Genomic DNA, 27,853 nt, shown 5'->3' with positions numbered 1-27,853 from the left:
AAAAAACAGCAAAAAGACCAATATGAAACCCACGTTCCTACTTAACAGCTTAACTGTCTCAATAACTGCTACTGCTCTCTACCATTATCTTCTATGAATCACTTTCTTCTTTCATGTTCCATTATCCCATATACTTTTCTAACGTAAGAAACTTATTTTTTGTTTTTTTTTTCGGTTCTTTTTGTTTCAATTCAAACTAAATCCCCTTCTTCCTCTCGGCTGAAATTATGAAATGGGGTAGGAGGAAACCGCATAATCCTTCTTCTTCTTCTTCCACTTCTTCTTCTTCTTCCTCTAGGCCATCTTTCATGTCTAATATCTTGCCTGCTTCTTGGCTTTCAAAGCTCAAGCAGAAGAAAAGTAACCATGAAGCTAGACCCAGAAAAGTTAAGGGAACAGAGAAAGGGAATTCTCCTTGCATTCAATCGCCTGATTATGCTAATGTGACTCCCTCCCCTGGTCAAGTGAATGGGAATCGTAATCGTCTATTTACCGGTGATAATGGTGAATTTTGGAAGCTATCCTTTGGAGGAGATGATATTGATGTGAAGAAGAGTAGTGGGATTTTGAGGTCAGTGTGGTACAACTCAGAGGATGAGCATGATCTTCCACGTACAAGTTGTAGAAGTTGCAGAACTAAATGTACAGAATCTGAAGGAAAGGAAGAGATTCAGAATTTGGACGACATGGTTTCGAGGATGACAAGGAGAAGAAGAAGGAGGAGAGAAGCTCCAACCCAAGTGAAGCTTTTGAGAAGAGAGAGTGAAACTGAATCAAGGACTCCAAGGAGGAAATATAGAGAAAATGGGAACTTCGGGTATTTGGGTAAAAAATCGATGGAGAAGAAGGGATTTAAACCAGAGAGGGAAACAGATAAAGGGAAGGAGAGAGCAAGAAGATTAGTGGGGAAGAAAATGCTGGGGGTCGAAGAAGAGTCTGGAGTTAGGAAGAATGAGAGAGATAAAACCAATTTGACAATTAATTCAAGGAAGCATAGGTATGTCCCTTCCACCATGTCTAAAAGTTCCAATTTAGGAACTATAGAAGAAAACTGTGTATTTTCTTCTATGAAGGCAGAGGAAAGCGATGGACATGATACTGTGGGCATTGAAATTGATTCAGACTGGGAAAGAATGAAGGAATTGAAGATCGAAGAATTGAAGTTAAGATATGAAAAGCAAAGACAACCACTCTATATAAGGAAGGACTCAAATGAGAAGAATCCGAAAGGCAGAAGAAAAATCAGAGTCTATTCTCCTAGAACAGCCAATAAAATCGAGATCTGCAAGATTAAAGCATTGGAGGATATGAAGAAAGCTAAGTTAAAGATGAAGAAGAAGGTAAGAGAGAGCATGGTGGACGACGAGACTGACTTGGAGAGCTTTGCGGTCGTGAAATCTTCCTTCGACCCACAACAGGACTTCAGAGACTCAATGGTTGAGATGATCATGGAGAGAAGAATCAGTAAAGCAGAAGAGCTTGAAGAACTATTGGCTTGTTACCTCACATTGAATTCCGATCAATACCATGATCTCATCATCAAAGTATTTAGGCAAGTATGGTTTGATCTGAATCAGGCTGCTTTAGAATCCGAATTACACAAGCAATTCCCTTGTAATGAACAACTTGTTTAGCTAATAATAACGGGCAAATGTAGCAGCAATCTTATCTGTTGAAAAAATCTTAGTTCATAAACAATGCAGGCCTCGTTCCTTCCCATAAACTTCCAGGAAATGTTATATTAAATTATTGTTTTTCTTTTACAACTCTCAATACTCATTTTCTTCATATCCTACCTGATTATATTACCAAGTCCCGAAAGTGTTTCGTTACTCAAGAATTTGGTCCGATTGTGCCATTGAGATCATTGAGATATGAATTATGATGAGTTAAGTGAATAGTCATACTCAGTTAATGCTCTACTATACGAAACTGAATCCTCCAAGGGCAAGAATCCCTAATATCATAGTCAAAACTCTTAAACCCTTTTTCCATTTCCTTGAGAAGCAAGCATCTTGTTGTTGAAATTGAAGAAAAGAAACTAACTAAAAACTTCAAACCCATTATAGAAAATTCCATTTTGGGTTCTAGTGAATAGAGAACCTGTGGGTGAACAGTGTGTCATATTTAAAAACAAGGCAATGGCAGTGATGAATGAAGAAACTGGAAGCCAAGTTGAGGATTTGGGTGGCTGAGTTGCCAAAACGTTAAAAGATTGCTGCTAGAGAGAGTAAAGGACAATAAATTGAAGCAAATGGAAGCATGGTACAAATAATGACCATGAAAGTAGAGTAAAACTTGAACATTGCTCCAATAATTGTCATAAATAAACGACTTTGTTGGGAAAATAAACACAATAATTAATGTATTGCTGCGGCGGATGTGGCTGTTCAGTTGCTTACTGCCTCACTCTCTTCACACAATTATACGAAAAATAAACAAATTTGGTAAAAATAAAACAAAAGAAAGGGGGAAACATATTGTGGACAAAAAATAGGTAACTACAAGAAAGTTGATTAGATGGATTGGATTGGACCAATATTCATCTTATCAGTACAATAATATATATATATATTTTAACGTCGAATAACTTTTTTTTTTATTGAAAGGACAGAATAATTAATGCCAAATTTGGATAGTTTATTTGTTGTGCGTTAGATTAATTATACTAGTCCACACAATTAGGTTTTGGTTACTGCAGAATTGAGTATAGGTTTTCTAATCTTGGTTAGATTAATTATAATCGATTCATACGTTTTTTGTTATGTAATTGTAGAAAAGTTGGAAATGGAAATCTCTAAAAGAGAGGGAGAGAGAATTTCACTTTAGGAAAGTTTGAAATTGAACCAAATTTTTTGTGTGGATTCTTTAGCCTTATTCAATTTAAGTTGTGTACTTTCAAATGCTTTATACATACGTAAAACTCTATTTCCATCATGACTATTAATACAAATTTTACATGTAAACTTCACTTTTCTGTGAAAAAGAAAAATTCACAAGAAGCAAATTTGAAAAATAGTAACATTTCAATTTGGTAAATCATCTTCGACTCCCACATTAAGAGAGCTGAGAGAAGTTTCAATGTAATTTAAGCAGGAGGAGTAATTGAGTTTTCAAAATTTCTAGTATTCAAAATACTTTGAGTTATAGACAAAGAAATATTAAAGTTTAGAATGCCAAGAATAAAGAACCCTAAATTGATCCATCTCATGGAAATGCTGAGTAGTCCTCAAATGTTCACTACAAACAGGACGAGCACTTCTTTTAAACGATACAACTGCAAACTTGCTTTTTCTTAATTATCTCAAAATATGTATGATCAAACTGGCTCCAATGGCGGGCTTAACCTAAAGCAAGGCTGAGATTCATGTTCTGACAGAAAAATGGAAATAACGGATACATAAAAAGAAACAAATTTAAATGGAAAAAAACAGGTTCTATCTCCCATTACCTGTGTTTCACTAGAGAGGTTAAACACTCCAAAATCCAGTATCACTATTTATACAAATGATTCCCTAGCTTTAGGATCATTGACGGTTTCTACCACTTTGATTCTACCCGAAGGTCTTTGTGTTCATGATAGAATAGCAACTTCCCGATGAATGGATCTATCCAAGATTGCAGCTGCAGCTTGTGACACTACTCGAGTTTCACTCCGCATGCAAAATTATCTATAGTCAGGACCATGATTCAGTATGTATAATCATGATATTTCCTTGGCTAAGTCTCAGCCAATTATTTAATTTGCCACAAAGTCAGTGTTTTAGCTTGGGGATTTGAAGACCACACCTGCGATAATCAGGGAAACTAAATCTAATCCTGCATCCTTGTAGTTGAAACCACAATAGATTGCATTCGAATCTGTTACACAGTCTATACAAGTCAAACCACGTCAAAAACATCCATGATGAAAAAATTTGAACTGTAGATACTTATTTGGTAAAATAGAAGGAAAGGGTTCATATAGCATAAGTCAAACTGATGTAAAATAGATAAATCCACAATAAGAACCTCCATACATCATATCCTTTCAGTTTCAGCACCAATTTGGAACAGCATAATGTAGAATGAAAACCAAGTTGTGATGAAAATTAATGTTAGGGGAGATATTGAAATATCGAGTTGCCAGCATTACCTGTCTGGCTGTCAAAGGCAGCAAACAAAACTTTAACACTCCCAAGCATATGGCTATGCATCAAGCTTTACATTGGTTTTCGAAGAAACATAAACAAATTTTAGAACCAGTTAAATAGGAACAAAGATGCAAGCCATTGCCTCTCAATACAACATAAGAGCCTCATGTTTTAGCATGTATGATGCAAAAACCTAGCATTATTAATGCATGTCTAAATTAATCCAACAAGAAATAGCTCGATCATCACTGCATGATGTAGCCAATAAGTAATAACAGATTTCTGAAAAGAACATTGGACTGTAAAAGACAAAAGGCAGCAGCAAGCTAAAACTAACCTTCCTGACCTATGTGAATAATCACACGCGATTAGTGTTTTATGATATTATCCTTCCAAATGCTGACTAGTGTCTGAAAATAGCAACAAATCATCCAAGAATTATTCAATATTCACGGCCACCCTATATCAAATGGTTGAAGCCAACATCCTCATGATAAAAAAAAAACTATCATCTGACTCGTTAGGAACATTTTTACTTCTTATGACCAAATTTTTTCACAAATAAATTATCGTATAATGACAATAAGCTTATTGCAATGAACAAAGAGGAGAAAAAGAAAAACTGCAAGTATATAGTACAAACACTTGAAAGTTGGACAAGGAGCTTCCACATGAACGTTTCTTTCACTTATCTATCTGATGCATCGTGCCTGTTCTATTATAGATATGATATAACCTCACATTCAGGCTATGTAAAAGACAGAATTAGACATAAGCTATTGTATAGTCGGCTAATATTCACAATCAAATGGTGAAAAGAAAGGACCTTTATGAACCAGAAATCTCTACAACCAAGGTTATAGGGAAGTCACAGAAACTGATCTCTTTATAACTGCACAACATATCAACAAACTATTGATTTCATTAGTACCTAAATTTATTGCACACGTGCAACAAAGCATCGTCACTTCAAAAAAGATGAAAGAATTTCATGTTTTCTCAGTTGGAGTAAGGTGTTCCATCTGTTCTGCAAGGTTATTTATCTTGTTCCCAGTCCACCAAAGTTTTCCAAAGCCTCTGGACTTACTCTCATTCTTTCTTCCATTATCGGAATCCTTTCCTTCTGATGCAACTTTTGGAAGATCGGATGAACCAGGATTCTCAGTCAAGAACTGTTCCCAAAACACATCATTTGCCCCATTACGTGCACTTGCAGTAGTTTCATCAGCTTCTTTTCTTGATGCAATGGAATCAGAAGCAATACTTCCAACAGGTTCTGAATTCATGTCAATAACATGGGACTTGGAATGATGACTCCTTTCTAGTTGTAAAGGAGTTGGTGGGCTTTGAATGTCTCTTTTGGTTTGATTGAACTTCATGTTAGATAAAAATATAGCATGATCAACATCGTGAATGGTCCTCTCCCAAAATGATAGGGATGAATCTAACTGGTCAAGCTGCTCCATGTTTAAGTCTGAGGTTAAAGAATAATCTATTTGCTGTTTTGACATTGAATGAGAATGCTCTGCTAGATCATCCTCGGCACTGGATTCATTGTAGTAGTAGCTGACTGTTGTCAACCTCCTCTTTCTATCATGAGAATCTGATTCTGGCACAAAATAAATCGTCAATTCTGGTTTCTGCAAAACACGAGCAACATGAGAAAGCAATATTTGCTGCTGTTGCTGCATATTTTCAAACCGCTCTTTCATTAATCGCATTTGCAACTGAAAATCACGATGCTCTTGTTCATGTCTCTGCGACTCAAGAAGAAGCTTTTCATTAGTTTGGTTAAGCCTCTCAATCTCTTCCTTGAATCTCTTCCTCTCAAGATCCAACAATGGAGTTGGAAATCCTTGTCCTTGAACATTCTGCAATGAATGACTATGAACCGGTTTTCTTCTGTGGATGTTCCGCAAAAGATCTGGCCGACCCTTTTCAAAATCCTCATTGGCAAACTCCCATTTCTCTGGATCCACTTTCCTGAAACCCTATTCAAATCAATAACTAATCAATCAAAGAAATCTGAAACGGATTGCTTCTCAGTAAAATGAACTGCACGCAGCTAGACTTAAGTACTAACTTACATATGTATTAAGCTGTCTGATGAAGCTTGAGAAATTGTTATGCTTGAAGAATCTGGGCAGCAGTTCGCACGAAAACTCCAATGGATTCCACACAATAAAACTCTTATTACCTGAAGTCCAGGATACAATTGGGTCCGTGGAAGGATCATTGACCATCTCGTAAGTCTTTGTCAGGAAAGGAGGCAACGTATTCGAACTGCACTGCGATTCGTCCATCGTCCTAAATCTTAAAACCCCCAATCCCAAACCATAAAGTACAAAATTCAAACCCCCAGAATGAACCCACAAGGGAAAAAAAAGAAAAAAGAACAAAAATTCAGAACCGAAAGCTCAATTCTCGGCCTCAGCTTTCAGAGGGTTGATTGAACGTAAAGAAAACTGTTAACATCCTCCAAGCAAAATAAAAAAAACCTCACAGGGTTTGCCGAATTGGAATGACATCGATGTTTGTCGCAAGTATTGGCGGATAAGAAACCCTAATAAAAACCCTCGAATCTCCCGCAAGGTTTCCAAATTTCAACCAAACAGAAACTTCCATGAAAGTTAAATCTTGGTGCAGTCAACTGTAGAAGAAAATTGAGGGTCCATAAAACGAAATAATTGGAGAACACAAAAATCAAAGGCCCATAGTTGCAGTATTATCAAAGCTGGCGTAGTCGTTATAAAGAGAAGTGGTCAGCGGAAGAAAAAGAGGATTACCAAATGTCGAGGTTCCACTCTCCATAGCCATAATCGGCCAGCTCCTTAAAGAGAAGAAATCATATAAAAAACAATCCTCCGAAAAAAGCCAAATTCCTTTTTCCCGGGGGATAACGCGATTGGTATGACAATCAGTTTTTCTTTTCTTTTCTTTTCTTTTCTTTTCTTTTCTTTTCTTTTTCAGCAAAAAAAGAAAAACCGTTCATTTTTCGCTTTAATAAAAATCACTTTTATATTCAAAACAAATTCCAAAAACCATCCTAAATTGTAGTGATTGTATAAGTTTGGAAATTGGAACTCTAATTTATATCATTCTTATCATGGTTTTTACAATTTGTCTTTGATTTTAATCTTTCATCAGTTTAATGCAAAAACTGTTTGATTTATCAATGTAAAGTGTGCTTATTTATATGCTTATAAAGATTAGGTTGTATATAATTATCTCCCTATTTCATATTTGTTTTAAAATTAATACAACTTCCACGTATAAAAGAGCACTATAATATTTTTAAGGACTAAATAATATATGTAATTACAAGCTATAATTTAGCTTAAAATAAATATAGCAATAGCAATCCAAAAATTTTGTAGTTCAAAATTGTAGTATATGATAACCTTAATTGTTAGTTTCATGAAAAATTTAACTTAATCTATTTCTTAAACTATTTAGTCATAGCAAAAATTGTAGTAATTTGGATTTGGTAAAGAAAGAAAAGGAAAAGAAAGTGGCAGCGGAAGTGGCGAAGAAGTTGAAATTTTAGCGGCCGTTTGATGATTGCATCCTAACTCCCCTTTTTCCTTTCTCGCCGCCAATAAAATCTTGGTATCATCCTTAAATTTGACACCACCCTAAATTTATTCTTATTAACTTCTTCTTTTCTATTTTAAATCTTAAATTGAATTAAGATTTAATATCATAGCATCAAACAATAATAATAATATAATGATGATGATGAAAAATAATATTAGAGTATCAAACAAAATAGCCAACCTAAGGATACATTGATTGATTAAGCCTTTAATTAAAAGACTACAAGCTTTCACACACAAATCCTTCAAGTTTATCCTATAATATAGTTTATAAAGGCTATTTTTAAATATAAAAAAAAAAACTAAAATAAACTTTGTTATATTTTGTAAATATTTTCAACCGTTGTGTTATTTACAGTAATTTTCTAGCTTAAATATTATAATGCTGTTTAATATTTTTATATGAACTAGAGCTCCTATAGATCAAAAGATCCTAAATTTATTGTCTTTACATTTTAACCATTTTCAATTAAGACAAATTTGAAATGTTTGTATGTATTTATCTATTTTATAGCTTTAAAATTGTGTGATGTAAAAAAGTTCGAAATAAAATCAAATCAATGTTGATAAAACTTGCACAAAATGATCATTACATATTCACCATCATCATCATCAAGAAACCCAAAACAACTTCTCATCTGCCAAATCTTATACTGTTAATTGTGTTATTATGGATTGAATTTGAATTACACAAAGAGGGAAAAAAAAAAAGAGTTGCTTTTTTTTCATTTGAAATTGAACACTCACTGTTCAACATTTGATTATAATCATATAATATCATCTCAATGAACAACAAACAAACAAACAAACTCACCGATTTCAAACTTCTTCTCTACTCAGATACTGCTTTACAGCATCTCTCATATCATCGTAACAATCACATACCTCAAAGAACCTTACCAATTTTCGAAGCTCCATGTCCGCCGGATCATCCACGAACGAGGGAATCGGAATCGCATTTTCCGGTTGATAAACGTAAGCATTTGGATTATCATCCACAATCACTACTCTTCTCAAATCCCTCCCGATTTCAGACAAATCCTTCACATATTTCCCATCCACCTCCTTACAAGAATCGCGATACAGTCTGTGTGAAATCACCGATTTCTTGTCCAAATGGTTCAACACAAGCGACGCGTATTCCTTCAATCCCGCTGTGAACACCACGATTTCGAATTTATCCGCTAGGGCTTCAAGAAATTGATCCACACCGGGGCGTTTCAGCACGTAGAAGTTGAGTATTTCGCCGTCGATTCTCGGCCTAACTACGAAATCGAACTTCTTCGGCGGTGGATCGAGTTTGGAATGGACCAGAGTTTCGTCTAGGTCGAGGAGAACGGTCCGTTTGGCCGGGGAAATGAGAGGAGGGAGGAGACGGTTGTCGAAGACTAGGGTTCGGACAATGTCGGATTCAGAGGAGGAAGAGGAGGAAGAAGAGGTTTTTCTCAATGATTTGTAGCCTTTGTGGCGGTTGGGAGTGCTGATACGGGCCAGCTTGGAGAAGATCTTGAGAAGACGGCGGTGGCAGGTGTAGAGAGAGCGGTTGATGGTGGCAACGACGGCGGAGGAGGCATTCTTGATTGGAGACTTGCGGCGGTGGCGGCGGAAGGGGTGTGTGGGGGATCTTTTGATGATCTTGGAGACCATGGTTGAAATGATGAAGAAAGGACCGAAGTTGGAGGAAGAGAATTTGAAGAGGAGGAGGAAGAAGTAGGGTAGGGAAGGAATAGCCTTGGCGTTAGGTTCGGTGTAACGGTCGACTGCTTACACATTTACAATTCTCTCTTTTTTACTTTTTAAAGTTTAAAATTGGTTCTTTTTATTTAAAACCAAAATTATGACCGTTACTATAAAACCAGCTTAGTTACGAATGACAACCAAAGCAACAAAAAGCGTCGCTGCCTCTACTCATTACTTCTTCCTTTTATGCCTTTCTTATCTTTTCTTTCTTCTTTCTTCTTTCTTCTACTTCTTCTTCACATTTATGGTTATGTTTAAGATATTACTTTAGTAATGCTATTTTTAGTCTTAACTTTTTTCAAGTTAACAATATATATCACATTAATTAGATTGTAGCTTTATCACTTTGTTTCTTGTTTATTTAGCTCCGTGATTGGCTTTGTACTTTCAAAGTCTTTCATTAATTTATTTCTTCTATTGTTTGATAATCATTAGAAACTTATTAATAAAAAATGTTAAATACCATGAAGTTTTTTAAGTAGTCACACAAACTTAAAAATTAAATAATTTGTTAGATGTTATTAAGTATTTAACCTTATTTTTATTAAATAATTTTCATTGAACTGCTTAAATTCGAATCTTTATTTCTATTTAAAGGGGAATACAAAAAACTTAAATTCGAAGTAACAAATGAAGGTGGGGAAAGAAGTCTTTCCGGCCATTTCAATTACTCAAAGCTTATTCACTGTTAACGCTTTGATCGGAGGAAAATGATCCCGAAAATCTCTATGGTTTGTGGGAGCACCATTCAATCAAACAAATTAACTAATGGAAACTTCCATTTCTTAATTATTTCAGGCCAACAGCTATTATATGTAATTATAGTTTACAAACAATTTTATAAACTATGAATGAGATGGACCTTGTTCTTATAACAAAAAGGACGAGGTCGAGGAAATAGTACCTGGGAATGCGTAAACCTTACATAACCGGAACATGGAAAAATGAATCGTACACTTCCTACCATACAAACACATCGTTGGTTCATAAAGAAGAAATTCATTAACCCTATAATGTCTAATCATTCGCAATCTTAACTACAACTTAAATTACTTAATGATAACAATCTCAATCATCTTCTCTTTCTGGAGGAAGGCCGCAGGGTAGTAACATTTTCTGCAAAAAGGGAAAGGAAAACAAACCATTTTTATGTATCCCAATAATGTCCAAAATGACATCCAAAGAGGAAATATGATGAAATTTTGCTGGGTTAACCCCACATTTCGAAACTGAAAAGCAATACATACGAACACACTGAATGCACTTAAAATCATTCACGTTGAAAGTTCATAAATGATGGTTTATACATATAGATGGGATGAAAACAAAAGAAAGAAATGTATAAAGGGAACAATTACCACGGAATCATATAAAAATAGGACTTGAAAGTTATGTTCATGGGAGAAAGGCAAGTTAAGGTAGTGCAGCAGATGGTATTGATCATTACATTCAGAGGTACAAGATTAACTACAACTATAGGAAGATAGACGCTAGGAGATACAAAGACAAATCTAAGATAATTTTCTACCGAATGAAGAAGTTTCAAAAGAAAAAAAAATTAAGAATGAGAGAAGCGGGAGCTCGCTAGGAAAATTATGAATAAGAAAACAAAAAGAAAAAAAAAAAATATCAACCTGCATAAAGTTATAGCGTTCCCTCCCAATAGATTCATTTTCTGCTACAGCAAAGTACGCTAGAATGGGGTAATGTCCAACATAAGATGCATAGCTATCACGCTGAATGTTCACTGCCCACTCACTGTACACACAAAGATGTGAATTCAGACATGAAAACTAAAACGAAAACCAATAGAAGATCGAGATTCAGAGGGAGTGGAAAACTAACAATCTGTTTAAGTCGGCATGCCCGGTTCCCACATATTTAGCCTGAAGGTGCTCAAGCTGGGAATTGATGTTAAATCTATCGCTGGCCTGAATCAAATATAAGAAACCAACATTAGCGCGCTGTCAAATGAAAGAAAATTTAAGCAATGACAGGAATCCACCATCAATCTCAAATTTCAAAGATGAATTGCTGATTAAGGGGCTTGACATCCTCATATGAGACTGACCAACTGAATCGTAATTAAGAATTTAACATAATATTGTTATAATTCCTGGTTGCTCGCTTCGTGCAGAGCCCATTGGCAGGCTGCAGGAGAATGATATAACCCGGATTACATAGCAACTGAAAATAAACAAACGCTAAATATACAAGTACATCTTTTATTTCCTCCGTGAGCTAAGTGGTGAGTTATTCCCAGTGATGAAAAATAGAACAATCCTAATCTCCCATAATTTGAGGATTCAGACTATCACAACAGAGGAAGGCCTCCGATCAACCAAACGAAACGGTTGAGTGATACTTACGAACGGGTTACAAGATCAACAAGAAGTGAATTTATAAACTCATCTCCTAAGAGTTGAATCAGCTGAAATCGAAAAGTATGAAATAAATTGGAATCACTTGCAGAGCTGTTTGATTACTGCTCAAGTAAAGTGAAAGACAACCCAAATTGGGAATACAAAAGTATAGGAAACAATGAATAAGAGGTTGTATGTTCAGTTCGTACCTGCATGTTCGCTCGCAAATTGCAATAGGCGCGACGAAGCAGAGAAGGCAGGCGAGCGAAAGGTCCAGCACAGTTCACTCCCTAGGGTTTCAAGAAGAACCCCACCCCCTAACAATTTCTTTTAGTCAAACCCCAAAAGCATAAATGATGAACAAAACTTTGAGAGTCGATATGGTTTTTTTAATAACAATATATTATGATTATTTTATCTACTTTAACAAAAGAAAAGGACAAGATTTATTGATTTATTGATTTATTGATTAGTTTTTAATATAATATAAGATAATTATTAATTATTATTATATTTATTTCTTTATTTTAGAATGATTTTTAAAACAATTTGCAAAAAGAAAGTAAGTTTTGTAGAAATTATTTGTAAAAATAGAGTTGATTTTTTTTTTTTTTTTTTTTTTTTTTGTGTTATACAGCCTTTAAAAAAAACTGAAATATAAAAAACCCCACAGGGGCTATAAAACACAAAAGAAAAATCATTTGAGCACAGCACAAGGGAATTTTAATTTGATTCTTATGGTTTTGTGTATAAATTAGTAAATTCTCACTAATCATTTTTGTACATGATTTTTAAGGTTTTACCCACAAGTGAGACCCATCTTTTTTCTTTTCTTTTCTTTTCTTTTGTGATGTTATGAATGAAATTCCAAGTCTTCTATTAGCAAATAGTTTGATGCTTCCTCCTACCTTCTCTTATCCAACGGTTACTGCACTCATCTTCGAAAACTTTCCAATAGCAAGGCCCAGAAGAACTTTGGACAATGATCCAACTTGCATTAGTTTAAAACTGAACACATGTGAGAAAACTCTCACTATTATCACCAGTAATCTCCACAAGAACACGTTCCATTCTTGAAATGGTGAAATCGACTGTTATCCCTCACAACTATCTCCCTCCCAACTATCTTTGAAATGAACTTTGTTGCGGTGTGACAGTCGGTACACACACGGAGGTTCTTTGTCACACGAATTGTCGTCCCGGCTGGTGTGTTGATAATACCAAACACAATGGCAAGCCGCTCACTATGGCTGCAAACCAAGTATTTCTTTTGCTCTTCTTCCACATCATGATGAACCTCACTTGTATCTGGCACATAACCCTCTTTTTCCATCAGCTCCATCAGGACTTCCATGGCTTCTCTTATTTTCTCATAACAAGGATGAGATTCATCTCCAGCCATGAAAGCATATACCTTGTTTCTAACTTCAATCCAGCTGCAGGCTGGCGTCTTTCTTATGCCTGTGCGCCTCAATGAAGCTCTCCATTTTGCTGCCTCTTTCCATCTCCTTGCAGCAGAATATATGTTTGCTAGTAATATATAAGCTCCTGTATTCTTGGGATCGACTTCAAGAATTCTATTAGCTACCTTTTCGGCCATGTCAACGTTTTTGTGAACTCGACAAGCAGACAGCAATGTGGCCCATACACTCCCAGTTGGTCCTATAGGCATCCCACAGATAAAGTCATAAGCTTCCTCCAACCTCCCAGCTCGTCCAAGGAGATCTGAAACAGCAGCGTAGTGTTCCACTCCTGGAGCAATCCCGAAATCTAGTGTCATGCTATTAAAGTATTTCCAAGCTTCATCAACTAATCCGGCATGGCTACAGGCTGTTAATACAGCCATGAAAGCTACATAATTTGGTTCTATTCCTTCTGTTTTCATTTGTTCAAATAATTCAATAGCATCAAGGGCGTGACCGTGCAAAGCACATCCCATAATCATGGCAGTCCAGGATACCATGTCCCGCAACCTCATCCTATCAAAGATCTGCCTGGCCGTCCTAATGTTTCCGCATTTGGCATACATGTCCACAAGCGAACTTGCTATGAATATGTTTTCATCAAAGCCATTCCTTGTGATGTATCCATGGAGCTGCTTTCCTAGATGCAATGTTGTCAAGTGAGCGCAAGCTGGCATAATACTTGAGAAGGAATAACTCTTGGGCTTGATTTTAGCCATTAACATTTGGCGAAAAAATTTTAGACCTTCATCAAACAGACCATTCTGCACACACCCTGCAATGATAGAATTCCATGAAATCCCATCACGTTCAGTCAAGAGAGTAAATACACGATAGGAATCCACTACTCGTGTGCACTTTGCATACATATCAATTAAGCTGCTTGCAACATATACTTCTGCATCAAGACCCTGTCTTATGGAACATCCATGGATCTCTTTTCCTTTACTAATATCTACATTCTCTGCAATAAGAGGAAGCACACTAGACAAAGTAAAGGAATCAGGCTTCAAATTAGCACCACCCATCTCTCTAACCATCGTTAAAGTTTCTCCATATAAACCATTCCGAGCATTTCCAGCAATTATTGTGTTCCATGAGACAAGATCCTTTTCAGGCATCATCTCAAAGATCTTTCTGACGCTATCCACACTCATGGAATGAGAAATATCTTTGATTTGTTGCCCAAGATTGCAAGCTTCCATTTCCCTATATTCACTTCTCGGTTTGTAGTCTATTTCAAGAACTTGGGCTTCAAATTCCCTGCTTCTGCAAGAAACGTCATAATTAAATGCTTCAATGTCACTTACTTTCCTCCCCTGATTACCAACTAAGACAGAGGCAGTTCTAACACTTCGTGTTCTTTCAGTCATTTCATCGAGCACTTGACTCGCACCAAGTCTCTGCCTTCCACTCTTCTTCAGAAACCGCAGTTTCGAATACATATTCATCAACGCATTACCAGTATACAAATCAAAATCCAAACCTACCCTTATGATGTACCCATGAAGAGACTCCCCCAAATTCAAATCCATAAGCATTGCACAAGCTTTTAGAACAGAAGGGAATACATTGTGATCTGGGTATAGCCCAGAGGCCAACATTCCAATAAAAGAACCCAAGGACTTATGAGGAAGGCCATGAGAAGTGTAGCAACGGATGACAGATTTCCAAGCAAGAGCAGGAGGGAAATGAAGGGTGTTGAAAAGACGAAGTGAATCGTGGAGAAGATTAATGTGAGAGTAGATGGATAGAAGGAGGGAGAGATTGCAAAGAGATGAAGCTTGAAATTTGAGAACCTGGGCGTGGAGTTGTTGAGCTTGTGATCTGGATTTGATGGATAGGGGATTCCTAAGGAGAGAATTTACCAAAGCTTCAGTTGAAGTCGGACTCCTCATAGCGAAGTTGTACAGCAACAAGAGCTTCCTCAGTTGGCATCTATTGCCTTTTCATCCAAAAACAAACACCCTTGTGCGTGTTTGTGTGTTGCAGTATAAGTTTTACTTCGACGTTCGTGAGAATCTGTCTTTCCTTCAAATCTTTTATCACCATTGCTACAACTAATATTGTGGGGTTTTTTTTTTTTCATTCTTTTTTCAGATTTATGATGAGAATAATAAGTTAGTTATAAAAAGCGACATTAAACATTTAATATAAAGTTCTTTAGATCTTAATTATATATAGAAAATTGTATCCTTGGAGAGCTCTCTCAATTAGAGATTCATTTTTTCTCTCATTTGGTCTAATACATTTCCTCTTGCCGCATCATTTTCGCTTTTTTCTTTCTTCATACACCATGCTGAGACTACAACGTTACAAAAGTTATGATGATCACCGCACCAACAACAACAACCATCTCTATGATATCTAGATTTATTTGTTGTGTTAAATTCATACTCAACTTTCAACTGTGTGTCAATGTTCTTCACACACATGTATGTATATCTTTGTATTTAACTATATCTGATTTCTCTTTGAAAATCAAATATATTTCCTCAAAACTTTTTCTATCCAAACTTTTTTATTAAAAATAATTATCCTTTTATTTATCTCTCTCTTTTTCTTAAAGAAAAGGTTTTCCAAAATTTTATTTTGGCTAGAATATCTCTCTCTTTTTTTTTTTTTTTTAGTTTTCTCAATGATATTTGATTTTCTAACATATTTATTACTCAGCCCAGTGTAAAGTTGGCAATACTTATCTTGCGTCCAATACGATTAAAGTAAGAATTTAAAGTCTAAAACAATATCATGTAAAAATTTAGTTTTTCTTAATAAACAGTAAAAAAAAAAAAAGTAATTATAGATTTCTTTTCTTCTTTTCTTAAATACAAAACTTTCTTCGGATAATCATTTCATTTTTCGTTCTTGGTTTTAAGTTTTTGAAATTTATTCTCATTTTCTTAACACGACTTGTAAAATAATTAAACTTTTACGAAATTTAAAAAATAAAAACATCTTGAAAAGTTACTTTTTCTTTTTAGCTTTCAATTTTTTATTTTTTTTAACCATTAATAACAAAAGATAAAAAATAATATCATATGTTGTTTAATTTTTGAAAACAAAATATTGAAACATAATTGAAGAAGCCAAAGTGTTGAAATGATGATCGAATATAAGTCAAACATGAATAAAAGTTTAGCGTATATTATGTGTTGGGAGTTATTGACAGTATTAATTGATTGGTTGAAAGTGTATCCTCACTGCTTAATATTCATTAATTAGCAAACGATTTTATCCATTAGAATGTAAAAACTACATAAATTAATTCTGGTGAATTAACAAAAATAAACTTAAATTCCAAGCAACAACAACTACTTTCTAATTGGAGTATAAATGAACAATGTTGGAACAGAAGTCTTTGCCTGCCATTTATTAATACCCCAATTTTCAATTCTTTATTTATTTTATTTATTAATACTTAAATTAGGAAAAGAAAAGAAAAAAAAAATATATCAAATGATCTCCATGAATCATGGGATCCCCATCAAAGTAAAGCAAACCAAGTCTTCCACTACAAATTTATAATAATAAATTCAATAAAATAAATAAAATTTAAAAAGTCAAATTTTCATCTTTCTTTTTTTTTTTCACAAAATTTCTCTTTTCACACATACATATATAGTAGAGATAAAGCACTTTGGCAAAAATCCATGTGAACGGTGTCATATATAATGAATAAATAGTAGATTCCTCACAACTACTAAAGCAATCACGAGTATCTTGACCAAGTCTAAATATCTTAATAATTAACATGCAAATTTGATCTTAATATCATATGCAAATCAAAATGTACTTTGTCCTATAACTATATAATGTAGCACGTTGAAATGTTATGAAAAGAATATATTATTCTTTTTTAGATATTCAAGAATGTGATGTGCAGAAATTAAGTGTAATAGTAAGATATTATTTTACAATTTTAAGACCAAAAAAGAATAACAGAAAGTCATTACACATCATACAACATATTAAAATTTTTAACAATAATTTGAGTATATATACATATATTTTATTGGTTCTGGGTTTCTTTGCTAAACTAGTTTGCTTAAATTAAATAAACACTATTAATTTAAGTCATTGAGATTGACCCCAACTTAAATAAGTTATTATATAAAAACAAATATAGGATCACCTGGGGTTTAGGGAGATTGAGACATGCATGTCAACTTATTACAAATTTGTTTAACATAATTTTATTAATTAATTTCATCTCCATATTTAGGTAATCTGTATTATATATATATATATATGATTTTGTAATTTCCTTTTCTATTATATTCATCATTCTTTGAAACCCTAAAAAGGAACGTTGCCTCATGAATTGAATATACAAAGATAGAACATTTCTCCACAACTTTTTCCACAGTATTCCTACAAATTAACCTTTTGCTTTTCAAATATAAATATTGTTTTGCTCCAACTTTATTCGATAATAATTTGATTTCTTACCTTTTTTTTTCTGTTTTATTGGAGATTTGTTATGGAATAAATAAATTAAAAAAAAAACAAACATAAACAAATTGAGAATCGAGAAACAAATCACATATTATTACAAATTCAGCGAGACGTCTTCATGCTTAGAGAATTCAATATAACATAGTTTTCTAAAACTTTCAATTAAAATAGTAATGCTATAAATATGAATTCAACTTAGCCATGGAACGTATTGTTTGGTCGACACAAAATTATCATCCAATGTCAGTAATTATTCCAAATAATATGTGTACTGCAAAAAAGGAAAAAGAAAGAAACATTCCAATTTCTTCGATATATTAATTGTGGGGTTGGGATATGTTTGAAGAATAATCAAAATAATGGGAGGTTGGATTTTGCATGCGCATTGAAATTGGTAATTTTTTTAACTCTTTTTTCCTTTTCTGAAGATAACCTCATAATCCTCTTTGGAAAAAAAAATTTAAACAATAACATTCTTTGTAAACAAAAATTAAAAACTTAAATGATCTTTTAAGATAAATTCAAATTTCGAATCATTAAAAAATTTGTTTACATTTTATACTAATTGAATTTGAAACAATTTTTTAGAAGAAACTCATTTATTATAATAAAAAAAAACGTTTTATTGGATAATTATTTGATTAGGTATTATCCCTTGATGAATGAAAAGTCCAAACACACCATAATTACAATCATTAGAGCTCAACTATGTGGGTATTATTATTATTATTATTAATAATAATAATAATAATAAGATATAATTCAATAAAATAAATGATATGGAGACTTAAATTGTCAATAGTGCGCAATAAAAAGAAATGAAGATTAACCTTACATAAAGTAAATAACGTAATGAGTGACAAACTATGAAGTCACATTGAATCTACCCTTTGTTTGTATATAGAAAAATTATAATTTCATAATGTGACCATAAGATTAAAAGCTAATATGTAAACTTTCTCCAATACATTGGTCCCACATGCTATTAAATGTGAGCTTTAGGCCAACCCCAATTGACAGTTGAAAACCCTAAAGGGAATGGGAAAATAAACTCCACAAACACATGGGGGTTGCCCAAGTCTATTCAATAATTTTTCTACACAACTTTTATTACTTTTAGTTGCACCAATTAGTGTTTAAAGAGTTACGTAATTTGAGTAATTTAATGAAGTAGATTATGTTTGAACAATTAAAGTTTAATTGAAGCTAGAATCATGAAATCGATTTAATTAGGTTTAATTGAAGCCATCAAAAAGTTATTATTGATTTTAAATAAGATTTTTTTTATAGGTTTATATATATATACATTTATTTATTTATTTGAATTTTTTTTTATTTGCTTAACCAAGGAGCATATAATTCACATGAATATTGTAAATCTCATTCGGACTACTTTGATAACGTCTTTACATTTTTGTTGCCTTTTTACTCGTATAGAATGGAAAAGAGTGCAAAAAAAAAAAAGTGTGTTTGAAAGGAGATTATATGATAAAGAAATGCGTGTGAAAAAAATCGATAAAGATAAAAGATGAATGCGAGGAAAGAAGGAATTGAAATGAAAAGTTTGTTTTTTCAAAAAAGTTATAATGAAAAGTTCATTTATATGGTATAAGGTGAAATTTATTATAGTAAGAAAGTATTTCAATTCCTTTGTTCACACTATAAATTATGAAGAAAAAGATTAGATTTTCTTGTTTGTCTTCGTTTTTTAAAGAATGTTGGAGGGAATTTATATATATCTAAAAATTCACAAACTTTAAAAGTATAAAAATATTTTTTGAATTTTTAATTTTATATACAATAAATCTCTAATCCGTTTAATTATCTTCTAAATACATACTTGGTATATTTTTATATAAATTTTAACTTTAATTGTTGTGTAGAGTGGATTCCTAATTGAAAAAACAATTGCATAGATTAAGAGACATGTAAAATTAGAAATTCTTATTAAGGCATATCATAAAAAATTTTACGTTTAAAGTGAGATAGAAATAACTTAAAAATGACAAAAAAACAATGTAGAGCAAGAGAAGAAAATGTTACAAATATTTGAAGAGAGAGTTGTATTAAAAGACCACTTTCCTTTTATTCTTCTTTTGACCTGATCAATCCAACTCAAAATTTGTTCATATATATCTTTTTTCAACTTCATGCTACCGAATTGTTTGTTTCTTAGCAAACTCCTATAATTAGTTAAACAAATCCTTAAAATGAAAAAAATATTGAGTTGTTCGAATCGGATACTAAGATAAAATGAAATTTTAGTTTGAACGAAAAGTTGAAATAAAGTTATAATGAAACGGAATAAGATATTAGGCCAACTCAATCTAACAATAAAAGGGAACATATTCCAAAATTTGAGAGGAAAATCTAATCAAATATTAAATTAAAATATACAAATCATCATATAAGAAATTGGTAAAATTTTTATCCAAACAAAAAAGATGCATTCATATCCTTCTCTGTATATCCGGTAGGTAGTTGAAGCAGCCATCAATGAAAGATTTCAATTATCTCTCTTCCTTCCCATCTTCTTCTTATTATTACATCACTATTTTCAACGATATCTCCAATGTCAAAGTGATTACTATTTTATATTAAAGTAACCTTATGAACCATTACAAAACAAATATACATTGGTCAATCCTCTCTTTTTCTCTCTTTTCATGATTTCACCCTTTTTGGGTCTCTATAAATTCCATCTATTCTTCTGGGTTTTGGCACAATTCTGTGAAACAAACACAAATAAGTCTAACCAATCTCAAGAATCCTACACTGTCTTTGCTCAACTCTGTTTGCTTTTTCCTTCACTCAATCATATTCATGGCTGAGATTTCAGGATCAAGCAATGGACATCATTCTGTTTCTTTGAACATCAAAGATGAATCCACCGCCATCACCAGCAGAGAAGTAGCAGCTGAATGGGTTTCTGTATCTTTCATTCAAAAGGTTTTCCCTGATCCATTGCATATTATGCCAAAATCCCATTTCAAGCTTTGTTTATGTGATTGATTGACTGAATTTGTTCTTTGTTTTTGGTGTGGAAATAGTTGATTGCTGAGATTGTGGGGACATATTTCTTGATTTTTGCTGGTGGGGCATCAGTGGTTGTGAATTTGAGCAAAGACAAAGTCATCACTTTCCCAGGGATTTCAATTGTTTGGGGTTTGGTTGTAATGGTGATGGTTTATTCTGTTGGTCATATATCTGGTGCTCATTTCAACCCTGCTGTTACCATAGCCTTTGCCACTACCAAGAGATTTCCATGGAAACAGGTAAACCAAACCAACTACTCTGCTAATATCCATTTTTTTCTTGCTTCAAAAGGGTCTAGTCTTCTTTGGTTTAGTAAAATTCTTGAACCCCAAGATTCAATTAACCTCTAAAACAAGAAAAACCAAGTTTTTTTTTCTTTCCATTTTTGGTGGGAATCCACTGTTGTGCTTGTTAGAGTCCCTCTAATTTTTTTTTTTCACCAAACTCGATTGTTTTCATTAATTAACGATTCCTAATCAGATAAGACAAAGTGAGGTGTACTGATAACTGATTTGATTCTGATTCAAAAACAATTCAAATTTTTGTTACAGGTGCCAGCTTATGTGATGTCTCAAGTTCTTGGATCAACATTGGCAGCTGGGACACTTAGGCTAATATTTAATGGACACGAAGATCACTTTTCAGGGACACTCCCAAGTGATTCATATTTGCAAACCTTTGTGATTGAATTCATCATCACATTTTATCTCATGTTTGTAGTGTCTGGTGTTGCCACTGACAACAGAGCTGTTAGTTCATCCTCTCTTTATGATTTAACTCTAAATTTCACTAGAATCTTACTTATACTAATAATCAATTTATGTTCATTGATCTTTATGTATAGATTGGTGAACTTGCTGGACTTGCTGTTGGTGCTACTGTTCTTCTCAACGTTATGTTTGCAGGGTATTATTAAATTTGAATATTATTTTCAAAGTAGAAGAAAACTATTTTGGCGATATTATCGAGGGATATTGTTTTATAATAAAAGTAGTTGAACTTCGTCAATGAAAATTCAATCCAATCTCTTTAGCTTGAAACAGAAGGAGTCTAAGATGAAAATTAATGAAAGATCCTGTTTTTTCAGGCCAATTACAGGAGCATCCATGAATCCAGCCAGAAGTTTGGGACCTGCTATAGTATCAAGGCAATTCAAAGGGTTATGGATATACATTGTAGCTCCCATTTTTGGTGCAATTACAGGTGCTTTGGTTTACAATACAATCAGGTTCACTGACAAGCCTCTACGAGAGATCACTAAAAGTGCTTCTTTTCTCAAAGGACAAAGTCGCAGAGGTTCATCTTGAGGAGCTTTTGTCTTTCTCACTTTCTAATTCATAAAGATGAAATTTTTCTAAGTGGGGTTATAGCAAATTAAGAGCATTTTTCTTTTTGTTTTGTATTGCATAGTTAAAGAAGATGGCATTACTCAAATTGTTATAGTTTTAGTCTTAGTTTATCCAAAAAACATGGACACGAACAACGTCCTTACTTCACATGAAACTAGGTTAATGTCGGGAATCACGAGTAAAACTAAGAATAAACTACATATGGATAAGGATAAGTCCAAACTTCTTGATGGCTGCCTGCTAGTTCACATGAATCCTGTTCGTTAATGGATGCATAATTTACTTTTCTTCTGTTTACTTAAAAGATGAATAAGCCAAACAAACCATGACTCGAGAAAGACAAGTAATTTCTTTTTTTAAAAAAACCTGACAGAAAAAGAAACTCGATTTAATGACTCCTTGATTTTTAGTTTGTTTTTGAAAATTGTGTTTTTCTTGGCTATGACTTTCGTCGTTTTTAAGTAAATATTTGAATTTTTAGTCAAATATCAACTTCCGAAAAAAATGCGTAAAGTGATATATATTTTCCACCTCATACAGAAAATACAATCTGGTTACCAAGTAAACTGCCACCTCATTTTTATCAAAATACCAACGGATATTTATTCTCATGAACTATCTTAAAAATGCAACATACAATCAAGTTGATGTTTCGATTGGCTGAAATTGAAAGCATAATATACAAAAAAGGGTTGTATGGTTTAATTTTATCCAGTTTTAAAACATACTCTAATGAAACGACATTCTTGAAGGCCATGAATCCGATTTGGCAGCTTTAAAACTTCAAAAATAATAAAAATGAAAACCGATAACAAACAAGAAGTTCCAGTAGATACTAAATTCAAGTGAAAATTAAGTCCAAACGTACCTGGAATGCCAAGATTGTAAAGGGAAGATCAACCATAAACAATTTTAGGAATCTGCTACTGGCTTAGGCTTGGATCTTTTTCTTCCATTTTTCATCTCATTCTATTTCATCCATATCCATGGCTGAAAGTTTTTAAAGATGACGCTGCAGCCGATTGTGTCTCTGTACTTTACATTCAAAAGGTGGTTTTGTCTGAAAATATTGAAAGCAAACCAAGGGCTATAATTATAATAATAACTATAACCCAATTCCGAATTTACTTGGGATTTCGAGATCGAATGATTGAAATAGTTGATTTGCAGAGGTGATGGGTGAGTTTGAGCAAAGATGGAGTCATCATACTCGTATAAACATTAAGCTCTTTCACTGCTATAATTCTTGAACCACACAAGATGTAAGACACAAGGTGCTAGAGACAGCAATAATAGATTATTCAAATCAAAGGGTATGGTTATTTAATTCTGATGGTAAGACAATCAATCCATGTGATAGGTGCCAAATCTCACTTTATCTCATCGTTTCCCCCACAGTTTAATCCAATTCCAGGTTCACACTCCAATTGGAATTTGGTTCGATCAAACTTTCCATGTCGAAATGAAAGGAGGGGCTTTCTTGATTTGAGAGAATTAACCAATTTACATTCCTTTATCTTACAGATTAGTGAAATTGCTACTCTTGCCGTGATGATTGTTGGATATTAAATTTTAACATCTTCTGAGAACTTCAGAAATAGAACTAAACTATAAGAGAACTATTTAGCAGTTAAGATGAACAAGCACTACATTCCATCCGCATAATCAGTTGGCCTATCTTCTAACCAACTACAGGCGCATCCACGAACCCAGTCTTAAAATGTTTTTATGGCACACTCTGTAAAGCTTTTGTCTTCTCTCTACCATGAGAAGGAAATTTCGTTGGGCCACCAACCAAAAGGGCCTTCAAAATTTACAGTAGACGTGTCTCCAGTTACCAAATTGTTCTACTTCTGTGTTATCAAAAGATATGAAAATGAACAAGGATTTTATTTCACTAGATTGGTGTTGGGACGCATGAGCAAAACTAAGAATGCCACATCAGGAATGCACAGTTATTTCAAGTTTTCTTGCAAGAAAATAATAATAATAATAAACGAACAATAATCTGATGATAACAAATAAAAATGATATGTTGGGAATGAGGGGAGTGTTTTTACAATCACATAAGTGAAAAGCCCTGATAAAATTACACATACACAGTGAAAAGTCCGGTTAACAGTTGACATAAATTCATTCTAATACAGGTTACCACAAGACATTACCATTCAAATTGTTCGTGCTGAGTTAAACTGTACAAACACAAATATGATCCGCTCTCTTCTCCTCACCCCCATTCGCTTCAAACCAAGAACATATGAATCAACCCAAAAAAAAAAAAAATAATAAACAAATAAAAGAATGGCCATACTAAATATGTAGCATATGGTCTTAGAGCAACCAACAATGTTGGTGTTGGTTTTATACATCAGCAAAAAAATTCTTATTGATTGAACATTTCGATAGATGTCCGGAGGGACCTTGTTCTGATCTAATCTTCCGCATTAGCAGATCCATCTCTTCTCCTTATTCTAGGAAGGATTAATGGTCTACAACAGACGAGTGTAAAAAGCAACTGCATCATAAATGATGTCATGCTAATCCATACATAGATAGTCTTCCTCCAGTACCATATAATCCTTTTAAACAGAGGAAGTTCGGACTCGAGAATTAAAGATGCATTGTATATTTCAGGAATACCAGCACCAGGATTGAACTCTGCTCGCTGTTCAATTGTAACTCGCAGACAGGCCGTTGGTATATTTCCTTCAGTGAAACCTTTAAGCTTAATACTCAGAGTCTGGGACTCTGATATATAGCCAGTAACAAGAGGTGCAAGCTTCAGAAGAGTCAGTAAAAGGCGAATGGGCTCACTTTTAAACTGTAACATGCATGGATGGCTTGAGCTTGCAAGAATGTCACCGCTAACAGAAAGAAAATCTACTCTTACCTGCAAAATAACCATCAAATATCTCACAAGGATTCGCATGATACACATTACCCAGACATACTTAAGCAAGAGTATCTACATCCATTGATGGTACAAATGATTAAAAGAGAAATTTCAGACAAATTAATAAATTAAACACTAACTAAATTTAACAATGTATAGACGTTCATGTACAGCTTTTAGATCCTAGCAAGATCCTGTAAGCCCTCACCAACCCAGCCTCGTCATTCTTTAATACTTGATAATTAGCAAATTCTTTAGATGAGCTTTTCTTTAATGTCCGTAGTCTCATATTAGGTTTAACATGTAGAGGGGGATCCTCTGTTTTGAACTTATTTTTAGTGTGGCCTTCTCTTCTTCACTTCCATTCATAAATCATTACTCGTGGAGCAAGGATGCAGAAAATAAGGATTGAACAACATAGCTGTGTACAACAAGTTCTTGGAAGCTCCTATTTCATTAAATATTAGGCTACTATTCCTATATCAACCTCTATCCAATCAAAATTAATCGTTGAAGCTTTAGACAAAATCATTGACCCTCATCGCAGAAGCATAATTTCTTAGTAGTTTCTTCAACTAAAAACTTAAAACTCCATCGTCCACGATGCTCAAGTGATAATACAGGGCAGGCAAAAAAGGAATTGTGTTATCAATTCTAATCTTATCCGTTCGAGTAATTTTGTGATTATATCAAGTTCACTTCTTGATCCTGAGAAAATAACATCATTCAACTTCCACGAAGGTCAATGCTGAACATAACAACAATAAGAAAGTTATTATATATACTTGCCATAACTAAAATCGCATACTCCAACCAAAGAAATAAAGTCATACCTGAAAGACCCCAAGATTTCTGTTATATTCAGACTCTGGCAATGTTAGTGAGACAATGGCCTGCAATTGATGATGAGGAGGAATAACCCGATACTGGGTCTTCCCACTTAAGACATTATCTTTACAATTATGTCCATAAAGATCATTTGAGTTAGGCAAGATTGGCATCAAAGCCTCAGGGCTGGGTTTGGTGTAGTCAAAATTTAACACTTCTTTCATCTTCATAGGCTCCTGAACTAAGAACCTCATTAAAAACGCACTAAAGATAAGCGCCGAAATCAAAAGACCAAACAAAATGATACAAACATAAGACGACCATAACAAACCCCACACACAGCGGACTCCATACTTCCAAAGAGACTTGCGTTCCTTGAGCCGCTCAGATACCAAGGGACCAACCAGAGCAACAACAAGTTCCCAAACCCCAAGTAACTTTCCTCTCACATACGCTCTCCCGAGCTTAATTGTTTGAAAAGGATGGAAAATAAACGTATAAGAAAGGTATAAGAACCACAGGGGAAAGCAGATACTGTAAACGAAGAAGCTAAGTTGAACCCCAATTGCTTTGATAAGCAATCCTGCAATCAACACAAGAATGCTTGAAGAAGAATCCCTGGATTCCACCTCCGAAGCGCCCAATTCGACCTCCGAGTTAATCTCCGCTGTAGTCACCGTCGATGCCTCAGTATCCTTTTCATTTACGCTACTCGAACCTGCCCACGAGTTAACTTGAACGGATAAAGATTCGGGTCCCTCGAGTTTATTTCCATCGTCGTTAAAATCCCAGTGAATTTCTGGGCTTTTCCTTTCGGGGTTCTTCACCGAATCGTCGATTGTAGTCGTTAGAGAACTGATAGAGGAATCTGAAGTGGGAGTCTCGCCTGCGATTCTGCGGCGAACAGAGGGGCGACGGCGTAATGAATTGACAGGGGCAGGGACATTTTCCGATGAGATTTCGGGCAATGGCGAAGAGTCGGAGGAGGGGGAAGTGGAAGTGGAAAGTTGAGGTTGATCCGCGAGGGAACAATTCTCCGATGGGAAATCGTGGAAGGAGTCGAAGAGGTCATCGTCGTCTTCATTATCTTTGGTGTCGTGGGATTCCATCTCTCCCATGATGCATCGAACTGCGCAATCTAAAACCAAGACATCGCCTTTCTTACAATATTCAAACTCATCCTTTTCTCAATCTATAATACATATATTTATTTACTCCAAATTTCATTATTTAATAATAATAATTAATTAGTTAAATAATAATAAGAGTAATAATAAATAATAATAATAATAATAATTAATTACGTGGGGTGAGAGGAAAATTCCAACTAATCTCGGTTAAAACATTTTTATAATTGAGTTAGTTTAACAAATAATAATTTACAATTATTTATGTATTTGAGGTAGAGGATCACACTATGATATAATTGCATCGTTAATTTACTAAATTGCAAAAAGATACCTTTCTTTGCCTTGAATTTTGAAAAATGTATATTCAATATATTGTGTTCAAATGGACAATTTTGATCCCAAATATTTTATAATACATTCAAAAGTTCCTTCCCTAATAAAATTTGGATGAAGAGGGAGAAGAAAGAACAAAATATGAGAGGAAAAAGAAGAAAAAAAATATATATTTTTTCCACGTCATTTTGCACATCAACATCTATACATGTTTTTAGCTTAAGTTTAAAAATTTTAGAGAGGGATATGTTGAAAACTAACAAACAAAACGACACATCGTTAATTAAATGCATAATATAGACTAAAAAAGTAATTCTTTCTTCTTCTTTTTTTTTTTTTCCATTATTAAATGCAGCGATTCTTGTGGGCCATTATTTTGTGGTCCATCACTGCAAGAAAGTTGAAATGGGCCCATAGATTAAAAGCCCACTAACCCAACCTCAACTATTTCCATGAGTTCTTTTTTTTTTTTTTTTTTAATTATAAAAATATAAAAGAAGACACATTTTACAAACTATTTAGAATCTCAGCCTA

General features: G+C 33.9%; 7 protein-coding genes across 24 annotated transcripts; 2 read left to right on the top strand and 5 right to left on the bottom strand.

The window, feature by feature from the left end:
- Positions 1-227: 227 nt before the first annotated feature.
- LOC103484429 (transcription repressor OFP5) lies at positions 228-1,634 on the top strand. The gene has a single exon (XM_008441492.3). It carries the CDS (start codon positions 228-230, stop codon positions 1,632-1,634), a length of 1,407 nt encoding a protein of 468 aa, XP_008439714.1.
- A 1,540-nt stretch (positions 1,635-3,174) lies between these two features.
- LOC103484428 (heat stress transcription factor A-4c-like) lies at positions 3,175-7,185 on the bottom strand. 18 transcript variants are annotated; one of them, XR_007823077.1, is made up of 6 exons: positions 6,637-7,081; positions 6,221-6,446; positions 5,065-6,124; positions 4,136-4,543; positions 3,790-3,861; positions 3,175-3,671 (listed from the first exon to the last, which is right to left on the bottom strand). XR_007823077.1 is itself a non-coding variant. In XM_051088566.1 (4 exons), the coding sequence occupies exons 2-4, from the start codon at positions 6,756-6,758 to the stop codon at positions 5,123-5,125; spliced, it is 1,350 nt and encodes a 449-aa protein (XP_050944523.1). In that variant the 5' UTR covers positions 6,759-6,783; positions 6,920-7,185; the 3' UTR covers positions 4,744-5,122. The 18 variants fall into 18 exon arrangements, 2 of the variants coding, with proteins under 2 accessions (XP_050944523.1, XP_050944525.1); XR_007823074.1 differs by having other exon boundaries at positions 3,175-3,861; positions 4,136-4,200; positions 4,471-4,543; XR_536736.3 differs by having other exon boundaries at positions 4,471-4,543.
- Positions 7,186-8,366: 1,181 nt separating this feature from the next.
- On the bottom strand, positions 8,367-9,928 carry LOC103484427 (uncharacterized). Its single transcript, XM_008441489.3, has one exon. It carries the CDS (start codon positions 9,374-9,376, stop codon positions 8,549-8,551), a length of 828 nt encoding a protein of 275 aa, XP_008439711.1. The 5' UTR covers positions 9,377-9,928; the 3' UTR covers positions 8,367-8,548.
- A 350-nt stretch (positions 9,929-10,278) lies between these two features.
- Positions 10,279-12,192, bottom strand: LOC103484426 (uncharacterized protein At4g14342). Its single transcript, XM_008441487.3, has 4 exons — positions 12,042-12,192; positions 11,315-11,400; positions 11,104-11,227; positions 10,279-10,585 (listed from the first exon to the last, which is right to left on the bottom strand). Exons 1-4 carry the CDS (start codon positions 12,045-12,047, stop codon positions 10,538-10,540), a joined length of 264 nt encoding a protein of 87 aa, XP_008439709.1. The 5' UTR covers positions 12,048-12,192; the 3' UTR covers positions 10,279-10,537.
- Positions 11,104-15,520, bottom strand: LOC103484425 (putative pentatricopeptide repeat-containing protein At3g23330). The gene is made up of 5 exons (XM_051088565.1): positions 12,741-15,520; positions 12,042-12,149; positions 11,839-11,900; positions 11,315-11,400; positions 11,104-11,227 (listed from the first exon to the last, which is right to left on the bottom strand). Exon 1 carries the CDS (start codon positions 15,191-15,193, stop codon positions 12,872-12,874), a length of 2,322 nt encoding a protein of 773 aa, XP_050944522.1. The 5' UTR covers positions 15,194-15,520; the 3' UTR covers positions 11,104-11,227; positions 11,315-11,400; positions 11,839-11,900; positions 12,042-12,149; positions 12,741-12,871.
- A 4,825-nt stretch (positions 15,521-20,345) lies between these two features.
- On the top strand, positions 20,346-22,389 carry LOC103484424 (aquaporin NIP1-1). Its single transcript, XM_008441485.3, has 5 exons — positions 20,346-20,699; positions 20,801-21,025; positions 21,338-21,535; positions 21,631-21,692; positions 21,874-22,389. Exons 1-5 carry the CDS (start codon positions 20,574-20,576, stop codon positions 22,091-22,093), a joined length of 831 nt encoding a protein of 276 aa, XP_008439707.1. The 5' UTR covers positions 20,346-20,573; the 3' UTR covers positions 22,094-22,389.
- Positions 22,390-24,418: 2,029 nt separating this feature from the next.
- LOC103484422 (seipin-2) lies at positions 24,419-27,039 on the bottom strand. Its single transcript, XM_008441484.3, has 2 exons — positions 25,862-27,039; positions 24,419-25,025 (listed from the first exon to the last, which is right to left on the bottom strand). The coding sequence occupies exons 1-2, from the start codon at positions 26,972-26,974 to the stop codon at positions 24,567-24,569; spliced, it is 1,572 nt and encodes a 523-aa protein (XP_008439706.1). The 5' UTR covers positions 26,975-27,039; the 3' UTR covers positions 24,419-24,566.
- Between the last annotated feature and the right edge of the window lie 814 nt (positions 27,040-27,853).

Source organism: Cucumis melo, chromosome 8, assembly GCF_025177605.1.
Source record: "Cucumis melo cultivar AY chromosome 8, USDA_Cmelo_AY_1.0, whole genome shotgun sequence".
NCBI lineage: Eukaryota > Viridiplantae > Streptophyta > Magnoliopsida > Cucurbitales > Cucurbitaceae > Cucumis > Cucumis melo.
Note: the sequence above shows the minus strand (reverse complement) of the source record. Positions and strands in the feature narration are given on the sequence as shown.

What these genes read in the sequence shown, in the direction of transcription:
- LOC103484429 (XM_008441492.3), top strand. Translation starts at nt 228, where the DNA reads ATGAAATGGGGTAGGAGGAAACCGCATAATCCTTCTTCTTCTTCTTCC.
- LOC103484428 (XM_051088566.1), bottom strand. Translation starts at nt 6,758, where the DNA reads ATGGAAGTTTCTGTTTGGTTGAAATTTGGAAACCTTGCGGGAGATTCG. An exon ending in ATTCCAATTCGGCAAACCCT is followed by an intron (nt 6,447 to 6,636) that starts GTGAGGTTTTTT and finishes GGGGGTTTTAAG; the next exon opens with ATTTAGGACGATGGACGAAT. An exon ending in TCAGACAGCTTAATACATAT is followed by an intron (nt 6,125 to 6,220) that starts GTAAGTTAGTAC and finishes TGATTTGAATAG; the next exon opens with GGTTTCAGGAAAGTGGATCC.
- LOC103484427 (XM_008441489.3), bottom strand. Translation starts at nt 9,376, where the DNA reads ATGGTCTCCAAGATCATCAAAAGATCCCCCACACACCCCTTCCGCCGC.
- LOC103484426 (XM_008441487.3), bottom strand. An exon ending in CATGCCGACTTAAACAGATT is followed by an intron (nt 11,228 to 11,314) that starts GTTAGTTTTCCA and finishes TTGTGTGTACAG; the next exon opens with TGAGTGGGCAGTGAACATTC. An exon ending in AACGCTATAACTTTATGCAG is followed by an intron (nt 10,586 to 11,103) that starts GTTGATATTTTT and finishes CCCTTTTTGCAG; the next exon opens with AAAATGTTACTACCCTGCGG.
- LOC103484425 (XM_051088565.1), bottom strand. Translation starts at nt 15,193, where the DNA reads ATGAGGAGTCCGACTTCAACTGAAGCTTTGGTAAATTCTCTCCTTAGG.
- LOC103484424 (XM_008441485.3), top strand. Translation starts at nt 20,574, where the DNA reads ATGGCTGAGATTTCAGGATCAAGCAATGGACATCATTCTGTTTCTTTG. An exon ending in AGAGATTTCCATGGAAACAG is followed by an intron (nt 21,026 to 21,337) that starts GTAAACCAAACC and finishes TTTTTGTTACAG; the next exon opens with GTGCCAGCTTATGTGATGTC. An exon ending in CTCAACGTTATGTTTGCAGG is followed by an intron (nt 21,693 to 21,873) that starts GTATTATTAAAT and finishes CTGTTTTTTCAG; the next exon opens with GCCAATTACAGGAGCATCCA.
- LOC103484422 (XM_008441484.3), bottom strand. Translation starts at nt 26,974, where the DNA reads ATGGGAGAGATGGAATCCCACGACACCAAAGATAATGAAGACGACGAT. An exon ending in GAAATCTTGGGGTCTTTCAG is followed by an intron (nt 25,026 to 25,861) that starts GTATGACTTTAT and finishes GTTATTTTGCAG; the next exon opens with GTAAGAGTAGATTTTCTTTC.